At 35.8% G+C, this 15,545-nt stretch overlaps 1 protein-coding gene and 1 long non-coding RNA gene across 3 annotated transcripts in view; one reads left to right on the top strand and one right to left on the bottom strand.

Annotated features, from left to right (window-relative positions):
* The window catches only part of Cd226 (CD226 molecule), an 87,947-nt gene extending 72,659 nt beyond the window's left edge, over positions 1-15,288 (top strand). For both annotated transcript variants that reach the window (XM_076912330.1, XM_034518423.2), the window contains 3 exons: positions 5,569-5,665; positions 10,091-10,148; positions 11,060-15,288. In XM_076912330.1, the coding sequence (XP_076768445.1) occupies positions 5,569-5,665; positions 10,091-10,148; positions 11,060-11,173 (269 nt within the window). In that variant the 3' untranslated portion in view covers positions 11,174-15,288. The remainder of the gene's footprint in view (positions 1-5,568; positions 5,666-10,090; positions 10,149-11,059) is intronic.
* On the bottom strand, positions 10,851-11,573 carry LOC143434256 (uncharacterized). The gene is made up of 3 exons (XR_013103593.1): positions 11,503-11,573; positions 11,003-11,099; positions 10,851-10,863 (listed from the first exon to the last, which is right to left on the bottom strand). It is a non-coding gene; the product is annotated as an uncharacterized LOC143434256 (long non-coding RNA).
* Positions 15,289-15,545: the final 257 nt, after the last annotated feature.

The following is a 15,545-nucleotide window of genomic DNA, read 5'->3' as shown; positions in this document are numbered from 1 at the left end:
TGAAAGTTGATTGTCTTGATATTGCTGAATCTGTGAGTCCATGTATATTTGCTTCATTCAAACTCTCTGTATGTATATTCCGTCTGACCACAGAATAAAGTCTAACATTTGTGCTTATCTTTTTAATGAGCCATGAAAAGATATATTTACCTGACACTTACTGGATATATGATTTTTCCTCACATGTTCTGGTCTAGCAAGTTAGGTTTGTTAGTTGTTGGCTTCTAAAATGGTCTTATGCAGCTCACGAGTTTGCTATGTAGCACAGGCACTTAAACTCTTGATAATGCTATGTCTAACTCCTGAATGCTGGGATCAGAAGCATGACCCATTATACTTGGCTAATTATCTTGGTTCTACATTATTTGGAGCCTTCATGCTGTCTTAGGGTTTTTACTGCTGCGAACAGACACCATGACCAAGGCAACTCTTAGAAAGACAACATTTAATTGGGCCTGGCTTACGGTTCAGAGGTTCAGTCCATTATCTTTAAAGGGGGAACATGGCAGTCTCCAGGCAGACATAGTGCAGGAGGAGCTGAGAATTCTACATCTTCATCTGAATGCTGCTAGTAGAATACTGTCTTCCAGGCAGCTAGGGGTCTTAAAGCCCACACACAGAGTGACACACCTACTCTAACAGGACCACACCTACTCCAACTGGACCACACCTACTCCAACAGGACCACACTTCTAATAGTGCTGCTCCCTGGGTTGAGCATATACAAACCATACCAACCCCAACCACTATCTCTAATGAGGACAAATAGTGGGCAGTGCCAATAGCTCTGCTTCTTTCCTAGCTCAACAGGAAAGATCTAGTGACATTTCTATCATGAGTCTTCTTCAAAAGTTTGTGACTCAGTCATAAATACTTGGCATTGACAGAAACTTACCCTGGAGGATTGCAGGCCTAGAGAAAAATTATTCATTTATAAATTTCGCTGACTTGATTTAAATTGTTTTAACTGCACTTACTCTTTGTGATAGGAGGAAAAATAATGGCTTCATAGTTCAAGACAGTTTTGTCTGCCTATGAATCAATACAGCATTAGGATACATTAAAAAAAAAAGCTATCAGAAAAGAGACCACTGAAAACAGACAATAATTCTTTCTTTTAGAGAAGAGCTTGAGGGCTGGCATTATTCAACCACAGATCTATTAGCAGAACTTACGGGGAAAAGTGGATGTTGTGAACTATTGATTAACTCCTCAAAGCATCCTGTTTGTTTTCTGTTTTTCCATCCACACAAGTTTCAGGGAGGTGAATGCTTTCAGTACTGTGGCCATTCCCATAGCAGCTACATAAAGATGTCAGGACAGGAAGGGAGAAGAGCAGTGGCTCCAGGCTGTGCTGGTCCATGCATGACAGAAGCTTCATTTCTCTGCACTCATTTCTAGAAGGAAAATGCTTGTTTCATGCTGACTTTAAAACATGTAGGGCTTTTTGAAATAACATAAGTTCCATTAAATCAGATATAAAATATGAGGTTATCTGTTTCCCTCCTTTACCAATTACCTAGCACACTGTGAGACTGTTTGCATTTAGACACAAGAGATGGACCTGACTCTAATGGTCAGACTTATTGGAAGAGGTGATCATGGAAATATAGTTTAGACTGAAGCATTTGAAACTAGGATTTATAATTAAGAGCTTCGATGAAACACAAATATGTGTACAAAGTCACATATTTGATCAAAATGTGATCTTAAGTCTTAACAATTCCGAGTCTACTTTAAAATGGAGTTCCACACATTTTTGTTCTTTAAATGCAACCACTGAATTTCAATAAACATTCTGTTTTAATATAAACATATTTTCATAGTTTTACTGATTCAAAAATTAACATATAATTTAGAATATTTGAATACAAAACAAAATAAAGAGCAAAAGAAAAATACTCTAAATGTGTGTGTGTGTGATTGTGCATGCACGTTTATGTCTATGCAAGTGCATTTATGTACGTGTGCATGTGAAGATCATAGGTCAGCCTTAAGTGTTGTTCCTCAGGAACTGTTCATTTTGCTTTTGGAGATTGGGACTTTCCCTGGCTTGGGGCTTGCCAAAACAGCCCAGGGACCTTCTTACTTCTGAACTGGATTATAGAGTGTGAGACCACAGCAGACTTTTTATGTGGGTAGAAGTCAGGTCCTTGTAATTGTATGACAAGTGCTTTGCCAACTGAACCATCTTCTAGCTCATATATATATATATATATATATATATATATATATATATATAATGTGTGTGTGTGCACATATATATATCCAAAGATTAAATAAATATATGTAATGTATATTTAATAACATATATTATATACATATAATATGAATTTTTTATATATAGACATTAAACAATTATTATTATAACCAAATTAATTAACATACCCTCACTTACTTATACTATAACTTATAGCCCCTGAAATTTTTCTTTGTATACCAGCTTGTACCCTTGAGCATGATCCTATTTCCTGTACTTCCTGCTCTATGCCAGAGATTGCCATTCCACTCTGCTCTATGCTTTCAGCTTTTTAAGATGTCACCTACTTTTAGAATCATAGTGTTTGTCTCTGTGTGTTTGCCTTATTGTTATTGGAATAATAGCCCACAAGTTCATCTATGCTGTCACAAGTGTCAAGCTTTCATTAGAAAAATATTGCAAATAATGTGATGAAAAAGATGAGCAGTAGACATTAATTGACCTTTTCTAAACCAAATAGAAAGCTTGCCAAGAATTATGGAAAAAGATAGTTGGTGTCACTTGTATAAATTAACATAGTTATTGTTAAAAACAAAATGGAGGTGCCCCAATTGAAGGTAGTAATTGAAGGTAGTAATACACACCTAGTAGTCCCTCTGTTGAGTGTATGTCCAAGGGACTTGGATTGTTTCCTTAAAGAGGTTATTCCATCCCTGCATTCACATAGCACTCTTCACAGCATTCATATTATGGAAACAACCAAAGTGTCCATGAGTGTTGGGATGGATAAGGAACATAATATATATGGACAGAGCAAGGTAGCATTCTGCTATAGAGAAGATACTAAAATCTGTGACCCTGAGATATACCTTGTGATATTCTGTTAAATGTCATATGCCAGACTCAGAAAGAGAACTATTGTATGGCTGGTCTTATTTATGCTTACAATAGAGATTAAACAAACTAAAAACCGAAACCTAAAGACATCTTTTATTTGTCTCAGATTCTTTTAAATAAAGTTGATTTAGCTGGGTAGTGGTGGTGCATGCCTTTAATCCCAGCACTTGGGAAGCAGAAGCAGGTGGATTTCTGAGTTCGAGGCCAGCCTGCTCTACAGAGTGAGTTTCAGTACAACCAGAGCTATACAGAAAAATCCTGTCTCGAAAAACAACAAACAACAACAACAACAACAAAAACCCAACCAAACCAAAAAAATTGATTTTAACTTTGAGCTTTTATCATGAGAAAAAGATTCAATGAACATGTAACTTAGAAAGTATGGGATGATCTGAAGAAATATGAAGCAGAATGAGGCGAAAAGCCAGGTTTCTTAGGTTGCCTTTGGATCCAGAATGCAGTTTCAAGTGCTCTGTTTCAGTGTAATAAAGATAACAGGCAAACCTCATTTCAAGTCTACTCCTGCCAGCAACCATTAGTGATGGGGGCTCATCCCACAAAGCCTTCTGTGAGTAGAAATGTATGAGGAGCAGCCATAGGCAGGAGGACACTCTAACGCCTCCACAGGTGGAATTTCTCAAGTAGTAGCATTTCAGTCTTTCTTTCTTTCTTTCTTTCTTTCTTTCTTTCTTTCTTTCTTTCTTTCTTTCTTTCTTTCTCTGTCTGTCTTCCTCTCTTCCTCTCTTTCTCTCTCTCTCTCTCTCTCAATTGTTTTATGTATTTACCTATCAAATGTTGCCCCCTTCCTGGGCCCCACTCCAAGAATTCTTTATCCCCTCCCCCTCCCCTTTGCCTCTGAGAGGGTGCTCCCCCACTCACCCAACCACCTCACCCCCACCCCTCACCCCCTTCCTTGGGGCATCAAGTCTTTCCAGGATTAGATGCATCCTCTCCACTGAGGCCAGACAACGCAGTCCTCTGCTACATATGTGCCAGGGGGCCATGAACAAGCCCATGTATGTTCTTTGGTTAGTGGTTTAGTCTCTGGGAGCTTTCAGGGGTCTGGGTTAGTTGATATTGTTGTTCTTTCTATGGATTTGCCATCCCTTTCAGCTCCTTCAGTCCTTGCCCTAACTCTTCCATAGGGTCCTTGACATCTTCATTCTTTCAAACACTGACTCATCAACTCACTTGAGAGATGTAAGAACTCTAAACAGAAAGATGGCACTAGAGGTTGATCAGCTAAAATAGCAAGCAATTGAGGAGACATTTTCAGAGCCCCAGACAACACCAAATTTGAGTAACTATTCATCCTCAATACTACTTTTTACATACACTCAAATATAACAAAAACCATATTTTTAAAAATTATGACAAAAATTTCTGTTGAGGACTGCTCTGCCAATGTTGGAACCTGCACTACCCCAAGCTTTGGGGGCTAAATTTTTAGAGCCCTCACTGCTGCTCTGGTCCGTAGTTCAGGGTTCAGCAAGAGAGAGAGTGAGAGCGGATGTGAAGAATGGAGACCAGACAGAGTGTGATTGAGTCCTGTTTATTCTCAAGTCTCTCCTCTTCTCTCTTTCCAAGTCCCTTGTTTTTAGTTCATGTCCCCAGTCTCAAGTTTCTAGTCCCTAGTTCCTCGTTCCTAGTGCCTCCAAGTTCTAAGTTTCCAGTCCCCTCTTCTGTCTGCCTCTCGCCTTTTATAAGTCTCACTTCTTAAGTAACGCCTTTAAGTCACACACACCCAAGGGAAAATCCTGGGTGTATAAAACAAGATGTTATTAGAGTGTGCTCAGCTGTTGTAGGCTGTTGAAAACAAGTCTCTTGTCAGGGTATATGGCTCAAGATAGCTGCAAGGATGATAGCCGCCTTCTGTTGTCTCCCCACACATTTCAGTTATATACTCCTGCTTAGAGTATAGTTCAACATAAGATGCAATCCTGTTAATAAATTACTCCAGCGTTACATTTTTTTCTCTGCAAAGGCTTTTGTATGGGATAATTAAAAGAGCATCTGTGTTAAATGTGTGCTATTAACATTATTGCTTTTAAAGATTTATTTTTATTGCTTTTATTTGTATAGTGTATGTGTATGTAAGTGGAAGTGCCTTTGGAAGTCATAAGTGTCAGATTTTCAGGAGTTGCAGTTACAGGCAATTGTGAACCAGTGCATGGATACTGGGGACCTCTGCAAGAGAAGTAACCACTGAACCATCTTTTCAGCCTCATTTCTGTGTTCTTGTTGTTGAACCCTACTTAATCAAGGAAGCAATCAAAATCTGTGATAGTCATAAGAATTAAGGAGGCTTTCAGGGAAAAGTATTTTTCCCCTTAACCCATCTTATTGTTTTTAGATTCTTTGAGTTTGATTGCTATCCTGCCATGATTAATGAATCCTTTCTTCATCTCCCCATATTTCTTTGGTGGGAATTAATTAAATTCTTAATTCATACTCTAACTATTTTCTTGTAGGAGGAACCAATAAACATTTTATCCTTCCCATCGTTGGAGGGTTAGCTTCACTGTTACTTGTCATCTTAATTATCATCGTTATCATTTTATATAACAGGTGAGTAAAGCAACTTACCCCAGGTCTTATTTATCTTGAATGATTTTGATATTTAAGGTTTTCTATGAATAACCCAACAACTTATAAAGTGACTCAGGATTTATGTATGAGTGTACAGTTACATACATAGGTAATTGCTGCTTTTTAAAGAGGGACAGAAAAACAAACAAGCAAAAAAGGACAGGAAGCAAGGGGAGTACTATTATAGACCAAAGCTGGAGTCATTCACTTAAGAGTTGGCAGTGTGCCCTTACATTCATGCAACTTTCTCTGTTCCTCATCCATCTTCCCTTCTGCCTCCTCCATGGCAATAGGTGTCAGCTGAGAAGATTTTGTGAGTGTGTGAAGTGTGGGGGACGGGTTGCAGAGGGCAACAGAGAGGAAGGAAAAAGGGGAAGAAGAGATTAATGTTTTATTTAGTCATCTTTTTAAAAAAAAACACTGCAATGCAGAGAACAAGAGGTGAGAAAGCTTACATATTACCAGGATAACAACACAGTCTAAGATAATTTGATATTTTCTGAGACAAGCCACGTATAGATGTTAAATAAAATAACTTAGGACCTGAAGGGGTAGTCTGAGAGAGAGGTTTCAAGTCCTTTCTTTCACTTCTAACTCTCTCATGAGCACTACTAATATGTGTAGTGTATCTCATACTTTTTAATTAATTGGTTATTTTATTTATTTACAATCTAAATGCTGTCCCCCTTCCTGGTCTCACCTCCTCAAACACCGCTTCCTTCCTTCCTTCACTTTTTTACCTTTAAGAGGGTGCTCTACCACCTACCCACCCACTCCCACCTCACCCCTCTAGCATTCCCTTACCTTGGGCATTAATCTTCCACAGGACCAAGTGCCTTCCCTCCCATTGTTGCCAGATAAGACCATCCTCTGCAACATATGTAGCTGGAGCCGTGGATCCTCCATATACTTTGGTTTATGGTTTAGTCCCTGGACTTTAATTTTATTAGATAACTTCTTATACTATGTTCCAGTTGGAGTGTTATCTGCTCAGGAGAGAAAGGGTCCATTTTTGAACATTAGAATTTTGCATGTCTGGAAAGGTGCAGGCATGTAATTTTTTTGACAAACGAATAAATAAAATATCTTCCCTTGCTGATAATATTAACAACAACAACAACAACAACAACAACAACAACAACAACAACCACACACACACACACACACACACACACACCCATGGATTGTTATTATAGTTCTCAAGCAGGTTTATATGTCTTGTATCCATATATTATCCATAACTCCCTAACTCTTTTACTGTCACCTGATGTTAAAAACATTTTCCCCTTCCTATATTGCTCTCAGACCTACTTTCTCCCTCTAACCTATCAATTTTACCTATTTGTTCTTTTAAAATAGGATTGGTGATACCATTCTCCTGATTGACACTTGTATTATCATCTCAAAGACAGTAGAATAATCTCTCACTAAGCCAGCTATTGAAAGGTGCCTTGTTTTCTGACCTCAGCATAATATTCATTTATATTTTTCATGTTACTACTCCCCCTAATCCTGATTACTTTTGTTGAAACTGGAACCATTGTATTTTTTTAACATATCCAACTCATTTCTCAAAAGTGAAGAATTTTGCAACCAAAATATACTTTCTCTAATTTGACCTCAGTCCTTGTGCTTCATTCAGCATGCAAGACACTTGTCTCCTTTCCCCATGCCAGAGGTCTGTCGTCTTTTGATGTTCCTTCAAATAGACATGATGTCACTATCTGAAATAATCTTGTCTTCTTCATCTGCCATCCCTTGCATCTTGCTTTGTATTTTAGTTCTTCTTGTGATTGTCATTCTATTCTGTACATCTATAATAATTGTAATGGGAGAGTTTTCTGCTTTTTATTTTTAGTGTTTGATTGCACTAATATGTCTAAACAGTGCATATTCAACAGGTGCCTGCACAAGTACAATGAAACACAGGGAAGTCTTACCTTTTCTCCCAACATGGCGGCCTTAAAATTTTTTTTCCTGCATAGGAAATACCAAGTTAGAAAAAGATTCCCAAGTGTTAGTATTAGAGAAAATTCAACATCAGAGAAGTACATGAGGACAGGCAGCAGAGCTGAAAGCGAGTGTCAGAAGGGACCTCTGGAGGGTCACAGATGTTGGACATGATAGGTTTTGCTTCATGAAAATGCATTGCTTTTACCTGAACAACTAAAATGAACCAGAGAGCACATAGCCTCCCTTGGTTAAATGTTATAAAAAGATTAGCAAGCTTGACTGCATAATTTCAGGTGAAAAGCACAAAAGAAAGGGCACTTGCTCTTTCTACCTTGTCGCTGGGAAGTTTTGGTTGTTACTTCAAATGGAATACTTTGAAAACTGACCCAAAGTTTATAACAGTGACCCAGAGCCCTATGTCTTACCATTTAGAATAATGTTGCAGCTTCAGATGTGCTGAGTTGGATAGAAACCAAAGTAAATTTAGACTTTACTCTTGGCACCTAGTCACCTGTGATTCTGATGCCCTTGGAAGCAATTCTCTGCATCGGGTTTGTGCTCTTCCATGTAGAGATGAGAAGGGTGGCAATAGTGAGTGAACAGGACCAGGGGAAGTACAGAGTGCTCCTGAGAATGAAAGGAGCCAATATTTATTCTTAATATGGATATTTGCTAGGTAAAATTTAATATTTAGTGAGAGAAATGTTGCTTATTTGTACACTTGGTATAAATGTGCATATGATTTTTTTTAAACAAATACAATGTCTTAATATACTGGAAACTATTTTCTTTTCAGCACTGCAAATGTCCCCTATTGAGAAATATTTCACAATTAGGCAAACCAAGACAACTGTTCAACAGCTTTGATATATGATCTAACAGTTTTGTAAAGATAAGAGGACCGATCATGAGACACTGATCACTTGTCTAGCAAGTAGCACAGTGCAAGTTGCATAAAGAAAGCTTTGAGGTCTAAACCAAGTTCTCTTTTATTCACACTACATTGTATATACTCCAGTGTTATATAAGTGGAGTACTAATTTCTTAAATAACAAAAATTAAGTAAATGTATATAAAGAGTTAAGATTGTGCTGAGGTAGTCAGGCTACTTCCAAGCAGTTGGAAATACTCACTATCATCAATATCCATTATGGATAATCTTTTCTTTGCAGAAAGAATATCATGCTTTCATGATTGCTACAGAAGAGTCGTAATAGTATACTTAAACAAAACAACAAGAAGAAGCAAACACAACAGAATTTCTCACTTCTTGTATTTAATTTATTTCTGCTGTAGTTCAGTTAGAATCTTGTTTGTAAGGAGATAACAGAGAGACAGACCTGATATCCCCATAACAGTTTTTTCAATATTCTTAGCTGTAGTTATTTTTCTACAGTTCAATTATAGTATCATTTTTTGTTTCTCTTATATTTATTCTTTTGAGATTTCACCCAGAATGTTTCTTAGATGAGTGTGTTATATAGTATGGCTCTGGTTAGTGTGCTTATACAGGTGACTCATCGTGGAGATGCCTTGGATTCAGATAGGAGGGTGGTGGCTTTAACTCCAACACCATTACTATCCCATGAGATGCTGGCCAAGACACTATTCACCTCTGAGCACTTTTCTAATCTATTAGAGCTTTGATGTACTTTAAATAAAATAATAAATCAGGTAACTTATAATAAGACATGGAGACTTTTAAATGAAACTTAAGTCAATTATTGTCATCCAATATGTTAGAGTATTGACCTTTTAAAGAAGTCCAGAAGTCCAAGAGCTATAGGCTGTTTTGATATTAGTTCACTATATAATATCTTGTAAAAACTATTCTGATTAATTGGTAATGCATTCTGGAGAGCAGTGTAGCTGTCTTTTCCATCTATGAGTACATTAGAGTAGATACGTATGTTATTCTTTTCATTGCTGTAACAAAACACCTGGAAGGCACCCTTAAGGAAGAATGGATTTATTTTGACTCACAGTTGGGAAGTACAGTCCACCATAACAAAGAAATCATGGGAGCAAGAGACACTGATCACTTGTCTAGCAAGTAGCACAGTGCAAGTTGCATAAAGTCATCTGGTCATGTATCCAGTCAGGAAGCAGAGGGAAGAAATTCCTGGTGTATTTTCTTCTTGTTATTGAGCCTTTAACCCCAGACCTGTAGGATGGTGATGCCATATATAGCACAAGTCTTCTTTCTTCGGGTAAATATTTCTAGAAACAAAATTCACACTCAGAAATACATTTTCATGATGATTTTAAATTTACTCAAGTTGGTAGTCAAACATCACTGTGGAAAATGTACACATAAAACAACTATTTGTAGCCACAACTACTTATTCACAAGTACATAAATGGCTGGGTGCATAGTAAGGATTTGAACAGTATAAATAACCAGTACTTGAATGTAGGCTCGTAACATTTTGTCTTGAATTTGTATTCCAGGAAGAGAAGGAGACAGGTGAGAACTCCGCTTAAAGAGCCCAGGGATAAACAGAGTAAGGCAAGTTGGTTATCATTGCTCCCATCTGTTTAAAATCTCTTGTAAGAACTCTTATTTTCAGTTGTATATATTATTGCTTATTTTCCTTTTAATGACCTCACAATGCTATTGCTTGTGATTCAAGTGCCAAGTAGCTGATGAAATAGTTATCTTCTTATTTTAATAATTTTTGAAGCCGAGATTTTGAAAATATATCATTATAAAAAATACATGCCTATTTTTCTTGGAAAGCTGAGGCGGGAGGATTGTGAAGAAAATAGTAACAATTACACTGTTATAATTGCACTCAGCATTACAGAATTATTGGCAATGGAAATACGACCTATATTAGTATATTTGGAGGATTCTATAGAATGCCTTCACCAAAATCTGCATTATGTGTGCTTCTATAGCACATTGCACAAACTTGGTAGTTTAAAACACCAGACATAATTGTTTTTTGTGTGATTGAGGGTTTAAACAAACAAACAAACAAACAAACAAAAGGAATCATGAAAAGGATAGCTACTTCTTGGGTAAATCTAATCTTGTACTTTTCTCTCAGTTTCTGGTAGCTGCTTAAAATTCTCCACAGCCATTGGGGAAATATATTAAACTTTGGCTAGGTAGAGGACATCTTATTTTTGAAGAAGTAATCAGCATAAGACTGAACTTGATAATCTGCCTTTAATTTACTTACCATCTATTCCAGTCATGTAAATTGAGGATATAATTTCTAAACAAACAAACAAACAAACAAACAAAAAAAACATGTTTTAGAAATAAGTTTTGTATAATAACATTAATGTTTTACTAAATTATCTGCAATGGAAATATGACCTATATTAGTGTATTTGGAGGGTTCTATAGAATACCTTCATTGGATGCTGAAATTCAGTAAGGCACTCAACGTTCTGTTATTTATTTTGTAGGTAGCCACCAACTGCAGAAGTCCCACTTCTCCCTTCCAGTCTACAGATGATGAAAAAGAGGACATTTATGTAAACTATCCAACTTTCTCTCAAAGACCAAAACCAAGATTCTAGGCAGCTCTTTTGGCCTGAGCACATTAGTGATGACTTCTATGGCTTGGATTTTTACCCATGCTCTCCTCACCGTCAGGATTTACATGATGAAAAATTACATTTGTTTCATCTAATATATAGAAGTACTTTATTACCTGGAAATATTCTTAATAGAGATGCATTAGAAAGCCCAAATTTAATGAAATCATGTGTTCAAGGAGCCTTCTTCCATTATGTAACAGAACAATCTAGAGAGGATTAAGCACCACACGGCTTTCTCACTCTACTTGAAATTAATTGTGAGCATAAGCTTGTTTCTGGATCCTTCCTACAGTTTTGGTTCTACTTACATACTACTGGTCCAACTCTCATGCTGCTTCTCTCAGATGCTCCCATGATGATTGCCAAGGATACTTGGTAGACAGCTTACTGGTTAAACACAAGAAACAAAGTTTACTATTCACTTATTAGCAAGAAGGTAGCATTACCATAAAGGATTAGATGACCTAAATTAGCTATAAGTTCAAGACCAGGACAAAAGCATTACTTGGGAATTCTGAGTGTTGCTAAAAAGGAGAATGAAAGGGACCTAGAAATTGAGTCATTCCTGACAGACTTTGACTTCAAAGACATTACTCGAGAACCAGATAACAAATGAATATGCTGTAGCATCAGCATAATTCAACAGGGTACATGTAAACAAATGGCTAGGAATGAGATAGTTGTATAATTATTTCTTCCCTTCCTAGTTTCAAATAAATTCATCTCTAATTCTATAGAGAATTTTTGCCACCCATTCAGGCCTGGCCTTCTATACAGTGAGATGGTCCAATAAAAAATAGTTATTTTAATAATGCTTTTTCTACTTTTGAGAATTATTTTAATATGTAAACTTGTGAGTTAAAAAAAACTTCCAAAAATTAGCACATGAAACGAGATTGACGGTTTTAAGTAGAAGAATACAGTAATGTAGGAATCTGAGAGCAGAGTTTGGGAGGGGTTGAAAGGAAAAGACATCACCAAATAGTGATATATGAGAGAAAATCTGTACTTCAGAGTTTGATCAAGGCCATCTCTCCCAACTCTGCTGGCACTGAAAGAATGCATTTGATGCTGTCTCCATTTTAGATAGAGGAACCAATAAAGGAGTATTTGTGAATCTATGTAAAACTATAGTTATCTCAAAACTATGATGATCATTATCAGATAGAATGGTATTTAGTATCTAAAAGACCAATTTCTTATCTCTAAAAAAATTTAAATTATCATAATCTTTAAATCTTCATTGTGGAAAGCTTCATTTAAGTTTCTGGTGTGAAAATTTTGTTACAAACTTACGTGAAACAAATCTGAATGCTAATGCTGTTACATAGATTCTAAAATGTAATCCATAATTTTAAGTTAATTAGTAGATATTTCATATTTTTAACCTTAGATACCATGCATGATGAATAGGCCAATTATTTTGCCAATTACAGAAATTCAGAAGGTAATAAATAAAAATGACTGCTTTCTTAGTTGTGCTTATATAAGAATGGTTAATTAAATCAGATTTTGAATGTTTGCTTGAAAATTTTTATGTCTCAATTTGTGAACTGTTTCTTTAAATATGCCAGTGAACTATAGTTGAAAGACAATTAACCAAAAAATAGTCAACACTTGGAACCATTAGAAATCGCATGGCTATACATCACAGTTTGCATGGTTAAAAAACTTAGTATTGTTCATAAAATAAACTAATTATTTTTCCAGTAATGTTAAAGATAATCAAAGTAATACTTTCTAGAATGTTTGGATGCCACGTTTTGCAATGGCTAAGTTGGTGAGAGAGAATGTTTTTATAATTGCACTATAGAGAGATATAAATAGTGGTCAGTGATTTGTTTGAGGAGTCACGTAAGTAGGTTAAGAAAGCCTCCAGATCACTGGACACTTATCTTTGTTTCTATGGCAATTCATATGATGTTTTGGAAAAAAACCACTCCCTCAAAATATATTTTTTCTGCCTACCTTTCCTTTCTGTATGTTCCCTTACAGAATTTCGTATTCTTCAGGAGTACTTACTGCAACCTCTGACTTCCCGTGTCTCTGTTATGCTGCAGAGATGATGCTCACTGTCTCTCTAGACATTTTACCCAAGAAAGCACTTTAATTGCAGTCTTTGTGTCCTACACAATTCACAAGATTTCTGGAATGTGACCCCTCCAAAAATTTCAGTGCCTATTGTTCTGATTGGTAGCAGAGTGATCAAAACTGAACCAAAATTAAGAGATGAGTGTCAGAAATTAAACACAATTTTGTTTTCCATGTTTTATTTTATTTTATTTTAATATTTGGTGCTGCTTTGGAGGCCAGATGGTTTCTGGAGGTGCTTTACACAGATAATGGATACCACTATATAGTGCAACATTAAGTGAAATATGCTTGGATTAAATGCTATCATCTTAATATTTTTATTAAACAATGAAAGTTAGGTTTGATTAGAATTAGAGCAGTTTCTTAGGTGTTTACAATAACTATGTATATATTATGTTATTATCAGACTGATGTTGAATTTCATTTAAATGCACTTATGTTAATGTTAAGAAAATAGAATATAAATCTTTATTTTTCTCTTTTGTTCTTTTTCATTATTTTATTCCTGAAAATTGAAGTCAGGGCTTTTAAATATCAGGCAAGTGCTATGCTTCTGAGCTATACTCCATTTCAGAATATAATTTAAAGTTTAAATATTCAACTATTTGTCAAGATACTATTCATTAAATATAAATTTAAAAAGATAAAGTAAAATAAAAGCTCAAAGGTTCTTTTTATTTTAAACATGCAAGTTTTATTACATATTTTATTTACATATAGAACTCTATTAAATAAAATAATATAATTACAATAATCTTTTAAATTAGAAAACTCCACATTACAGTTAGAGATCAGTTTACACAGTTTAATTTTCTGTGTTCAAAGCACTAACATTGTTGTAAAATGCTGTAAGAAAATGCTTTGAGGCTATAGATAATAATTGTCTGATTAGTGATTTGTTGCTTATTGTCTCTGTTTTAATTGTAAGTTCTTTGACTATTGTATTTAGAACTATGTTTCCAGTTTTACTTTCCATTATCAGAGACTGAATTTGTAGGCATAAAGCAGCTCTTACCCCTCAATGTACTGTAATCTATTGTTCTCAATGAATAAAACATAGTTCACAATAATGACTCGTTTCTTTTGCTACCAAAACATTTTATGAAAAATAAACAGAAAGAAATCAACAAGTAGACAGAAACGCAGAACAAATATTAATCACAGAGACTTCATGACTTTTATCTCAAAGTAATATTTTGTACATTTTATAAATAAGTGTATTTCAAACTGCTATGTAGGAATTTTTCTTTTAGAAAGATAGCAGTTCTCTGTCCTCTATTTCCTTCCATCAGGACATCAATTTCAGTTTTTACTCATTACCTCATTCTATTCTTCTGCTATCCCAGCAATATCCTCCACTTCTTTATGGAAACAGAAAGAGACATAGGATCAATGTTAGAAAACTCTCACCGAACAATATCTAAGTTTTACATTTTTAACAGGCATCCAGATAAGAAGCCTTTGGGTGGTTCAGTCATGTAAGACACAGGTCGAGGGCGTGACTAACAAGCCTCTGCCTTGAGAGATTTATATATTAATGAGTTATCTAAAGGCTGGGTGTAGCTAATTAAATTATTCCCTCCCCTCTTCCCTCTTCCTATTTAAGTCTGCTCTCCCCTGGCTTAAGGGGGGCGGGGGGAGGCACGAACCATCCAGACCCATCTATCATGCTATGAACAATAAAGCTTCTGAAATCCCTTTTGGAACCCGACTTTTTAGTATCAATTGGAACCCGCCCTCGGTGTGTGGACCCTCTGCATGTATGTGGGACCTGACAGCCTCAGGACACCCCCGCCGGTCTCCCATGCAAACTTTTCCCACATATGTGTGTGTCTGTGTGTGCATGTGAATGCGTGTATGTGTGTGTGTGTGTGTGTGTGTGTGTGTATGTCTTCACTTCACAAACTTAAGAATTCACAACTGCTTGCAACACAGGAACCATGAAGAATATTCTATTGTTTAACTGAATGGTTTTTAAATATATCAGTAAGAAAGAATTTTATTACTGTGAGCCTATAGTGAAAATTAAAATCTATATTTTGTTTCTCAATATGTAATAAAGTAATAAATTTCATGTAATGTATAGAAAATATTTGAAATAACTTTAAAAATGTATGCTAATGGTTATTATTGAAATTGAAATATAGTTTGCCTTGAATAAGGGCTATTAACCTGAAGCTCGCAGAAATTCTTTATAAAAAATGTATTATATAGAGTGGCTTAGATCAAACAATAAACTTTTTATAATTAACAAAAA

Source organism: Arvicanthis niloticus, chromosome 14, assembly GCF_011762505.2.
Source record: "Arvicanthis niloticus isolate mArvNil1 chromosome 14, mArvNil1.pat.X, whole genome shotgun sequence".
Lineage (NCBI taxonomy): Eukaryota > Metazoa > Chordata > Mammalia > Rodentia > Muridae > Arvicanthis > Arvicanthis niloticus.
This window is presented reverse-complemented; position numbering and strand designations above follow the sequence as displayed.